This window comes from Heterocephalus glaber, unplaced genomic scaffold (genome assembly GCF_053883595.1).
Source record: "Heterocephalus glaber isolate CG9 unplaced genomic scaffold, H.glaber_assembly_v1.0 deba00001447, whole genome shotgun sequence".
NCBI lineage: Eukaryota > Metazoa > Chordata > Mammalia > Rodentia > Bathyergidae > Heterocephalus > Heterocephalus glaber.
This window is the reverse complement of record NW_028258299.1, coordinates 8365457-8369890: the sequence shown is the minus strand read 5'-3', so window position 1 is coordinate 8369890 and position 4434 is coordinate 8365457. Positions and strand designations below refer to the sequence as shown.

Below are 4434 nucleotides of genomic sequence, written 5' to 3'. Positions count from 1 at the left end.
GACATGAACTGCAGGTGGACAACCTTGGACTAACCCAAAGAAAACCCACAGAAACAAGCAAGGAACAACTGGGTATAATGGCCCATGACTATAATCCAGCACTCTGGAAGATTGAGTAAGGAGGATTGTAAGATCATACACAGCCTGAGTAATACAAAGGGACTCTGCTTGGAAGCAAAAGGATGTGGTTTTAGCTCAGTAAAAAGGCACTGAGATGAGTCCTCAGTACCCTAGGTGTATGAGGAAGAGTGGGGAAAACCAAGAAACAAGAAAGCAACAGTCACCCAGAGAAAATTAAAGAATGGGAGGGAAATAGTCAATATAGCATCAACTCCTTTTGATGCCATTAGTTTCTTGGGCCAAACATCATTGATCAGACAATTCATGGTTTTTCCAATCAGAAAATACAGTTCTATGAGGTCTAATCTGGAAACAAGGTCAACTGAGTAAGGAGGAGTCGAGATGATTGCACAATCCTCATCAGTGCATCATGAACCTGGTCCAGTCTCAGTGGGTGGACAGAATCCCGGAGAAGAAAAATGTCCTGCGGAATAGAGTACTGCTCCTGGTTTAAGTTACTCAGCTTAGCAGTGTGGTACAGCAGCTTATCCAAGGTGGCCACAGCAGTGCAGTTCTTTATGTAGCTGAAGCTGGTGAGCTGGGAGCAGCAGCACAGGAAGGCAGGATGGCACTGAGCTGGGAGTCTGATTCCACAGGCCGTGAGGTGCAGGGTGTTCAGGGTGCCTGAAACTTTATCCAGCAGAACTCAGAGGGGCTCAGCACTAAACAGTCAGTCTGACTCCCTTCAGATACAGGTGTTTTACCTGACTGATGCTCAGACACTGGGACAGATGTTCCCAGTCTGAGCGTGAAAGCTGGCAGTGAGTTACAGCGAGTGTCTCCAAGGGGAACGTCAGGCACCTGCAGAGAGACAAAGCAGTTAGCACTGGCAGTTGGTGGTGAGGAGTAGGGGGTGGTGAGGAAAAACTACAAAGTGGAGAAAAACTGGTCACTTGTCACTGATCATCTGATAATGATCATCACCAGGATGCTGCATGCTGAAGGTGCCGACCATTTGTGTCACCCCAATTTAGTGTGAGGCCTTTCATCAATACTTGAGTTACTGGCTTAGTCTCCAATATTTAAATCCCCCCTTTCTCACTGCCCGGTAGGAAACCATGAATCTGGCCAGCTGACCCCAGAGGGAGACAGTGAGGAAGGACAAACCTGGCAAGGTGCTGCCACATGGACTGGGGTTGCCCATGTGTCCTCAGGAAAGTCTGTGTCCCTGTTCCCAGTCCTGGACTCTTGCTCTTCACTTCTGGTCTGCTCAGTACCCTCCCTGAAGACCACTGCACCTTTCTTCAGAGCGGAACATAGGGACAGGCTTGCTCCCCATCACACAGCAGCTAAGCAAGGAGCTCACACGGTGAATATGAGGGTTGAGGTCTTTCACTCCTACGGCACCCTCTTTTTCTTATTTCTCAGCACCTTAACCAAGACACGCTTGCTGAGGAATAAGTCAAAAGCCTTCCCTCACTATTTCTGGTCCTCTCACATCTAGCATCTTAGCATTGTGGCTCTTTCCAGACCTACAATTCTAATTCAGTGGTTATGTTTGATTGCTCTTTAGGATAGAGTACTGAAGAAGGCAATGCATTGACACTCTAGTGCCTGGTACATCTCCTGCAGCTAGCACAAAATCCATATTTAGTAACTTACTAGAACAAAAAAGTCTCTGCTGTCTCTGAAGAGAGAATGCCCCATCTTACTCAAGTGGATAGTCCAGGTGACCTTCCAGGAAAGAGATGGTCTACATATCTCTTCTTCAAGCTGTGCAACTTGAGAAAATGAGAAGTGAATTATGGTGATCAATTGTTTCCACTCTGCTGTGGAAATGCAGGCAGGCCCAGAGATGTGAGAGAGAAGTAGCTTGTGAAGATTTTGCATCTGGTCTGGGTAAGGGGCAAAAAGAGCCAGGTTGGAAGTGACTACAAGTGATGACATTCTAACTTCTTCTGGCAACCCAGGTCCAGGATTTCTGGGACTTTCATAATATTTTGGATGCACACCATTGTGATGTGCAGCTTCTCACAGCTCAGTTGCAGAGAATATTTTCTCTCCTAGATCCATTCAAAGAGACAGGACAGGAAAGTGCCTAGGTTGCACTGTGTGAAGCACAGGCCTATGATCATGTTCAGGGACTGTTCCGCTGCCACCTATGCCCTTCTCTTTTCTGTTTTTCTCTTACTCATAGTCTCTGGGAAGCAGCCATCTACCTGGTTTCTATCCCAGACTCTCCAGAAGCTCTGGTGAATGTCCCTTAGGTCCAGCACTTGCTGATTCCACCTCCAGAAGACACCTTTAGAGTAGTCTCAGAATTGAGGCCTGGATCCTGCTTTCTTCCTGTGCTTTACTCCTCCTTCGAGACATCAGCTATTTCCTTCTCTACTTCTTTTGCTCCCTTACTTTTCTCTTTCCCCATTGGATCTGGCCAAATCCCTACTTCTAGTGTCAGTGGTAGCAGTCAGTTACAGTATTTATTGCTCCTTTCCTTTCTTCCTCTACCATTAGCTGTCCTTCTCATCCTCCAGCCAATATGCAGTGGGCTCAACAATGGCCAAGGCTTCTCTGATCCTTCTTAGGGATATTATCAGACTGTAGCCATAATACCCCCACTCTCCCTACTGTTTCTTTTCTAGATCTCCACAGCTCTCCCTCCAGGATACCTGGTCACCCTCACATGGAGTGAACTTTCTGGGCCAGCAGCACATCAAGCCCATGTAGCACAGCTTGCAAGCCCTGTAGTTTCTGAGCCTGCAGCTTGACAATACCCAGCTGAGATTCTGAGATCTCTAGTTTCCTCATTGTTATCAGAACCCCCATTGCAAGGCAGGGAAAGGCCAAGCTGGCACCATAGCTTTCAGGACCTCAGTGTGTGCCCTGGTGAAGGCCTCCATGAAGAGAGGTGGGGAGAGCTGTCTAGGAAGTTCCTTCACAGCCTGGATGACCAAGTTCTTGTCCCTGCAGGTCCTGCACCACCAGCTGCAGGAGTGTGGGGAGGGAGTGAGTGTTCATTGTGGTGAATCTCCAAGGCCAAAGATCCTGGTGAAACATTCAAAAAGATGCACTCTTTTAGGCCAGACTGAGAAACCATTTTTTTTCTTCATCCGTCAAGGAACCAACATTTGGCCATAATCACTATTCTGGAAAAGTCCTCAATTTTCCCCAATTATATTCTGTGTTTATGACCACAGAGCCATAGCTGTCTCTAATGACACAAATGAATGTCTTATGGCACACTGGTAGGTCAAGGTGACCACCAGCCCATCCATTTCCAACCAGAGCACTCTGAGTTCTGCACCAGTAGAAAATGGGGACCTGGGAACCTGAAATCTCACCACAAGATTTTAAAGGAGAAACTTCAGATCTTCATCCCAAGGCTCTAAAACAAAGGGAATGAAAATGTCATATGGCCCAACCTCTAACTTCTCAGTTCCAACTATGCACCTGACTGGGAAAATTAAAAAGAATCTGTAAAATGAGTGTCATGATTTTCACTTCAAACAGTTGTAGAGTGTTGATTATTCCTTTCAGCCCAGAGCTGGGCAGGACCGAGGACAGGTCCTATTTGTCCCTCTCCAACTTGGATACCCTGATTCTCACAGCTACCTGGTGGCTTGAAACAAACATTCAATGACTTAACAGCAGAGCAGTGTCAGCAGCTGGCATGGGACTCTCTTAGGGCCAGAACCATCCTGGTGGATGAATATACATGAATGGGAATTTAGTGAAGCTGCGTGGTGGAAGACATACTAGAGTCAGTGTTTTAGAAAAGAGGAAACACCAGGCAAATGAGCTCGGAACAGAAAATGATTGGGAAACAAGATGAAGAGAAGTGTGGAACCTGGACTTTGCAAATTTTAGGGAACAGCAGTTACCTGAATTCAACTCTATGCCACTGTCTCTTTACCCCTACTCCCACCCCCCAGCATAGACTGGTCCTCCTGGGCCATGCTGCAGAAATAAACAAGTGAGATAGCTTTCTCATTTCGAGATCTAGTGAAACCCACAGCCATGGTACATCCGGGTACTCAGACACCCTCCCCCACATCTACTCTTGTTGTAGGCACTCAGTGTCCACTAGGAGGCGCCCCAACCTTACAGCTCACCTACAGTATTTGGGCTTTCCAGTTGCAGATGGAGGTTGGAAGAAAGGCAGTGGGGCCAGGAGGAGGAATGTAGGAGGATGGACCTGGAAGTTACTGAAGCGTCTTGGCAGAAGGGCAGAGCACATAGGAGAGGGATGGACCATAATCTTTTCCTTTCTTCCCCAGTTGTTCCCATGCTGTTTGGCCTGCGGGAGCTGTGTGGTGTCGGGCAGGAGTCTTAACCTCTCATGTCCATCATCAGCAAATCCAGATAACGTATTAG

General features: G+C 47.3%; 1 protein-coding gene across 1 annotated transcript; it reads right to left on the bottom strand.

Moving 5' to 3' along the window:
- Positions 1-359: 359 nt before the first annotated feature.
- LOC101702851 (PRAME family member 12-like) lies at positions 360-4079 on the bottom strand. Its single transcript, XM_087214487.1, has 4 exons — positions 4000-4079; positions 2905-3045; positions 1763-2047; positions 360-987 (listed from the first exon to the last, which is right to left on the bottom strand). The coding sequence occupies exons 1-4, from the start codon at positions 4077-4079 to the stop codon at positions 783-785; spliced, it is 711 nt and encodes a 236-aa protein (XP_087070613.1). The 3' UTR covers positions 360-782.
- Between the last annotated feature and the right edge of the window lie 355 nt (positions 4080-4434).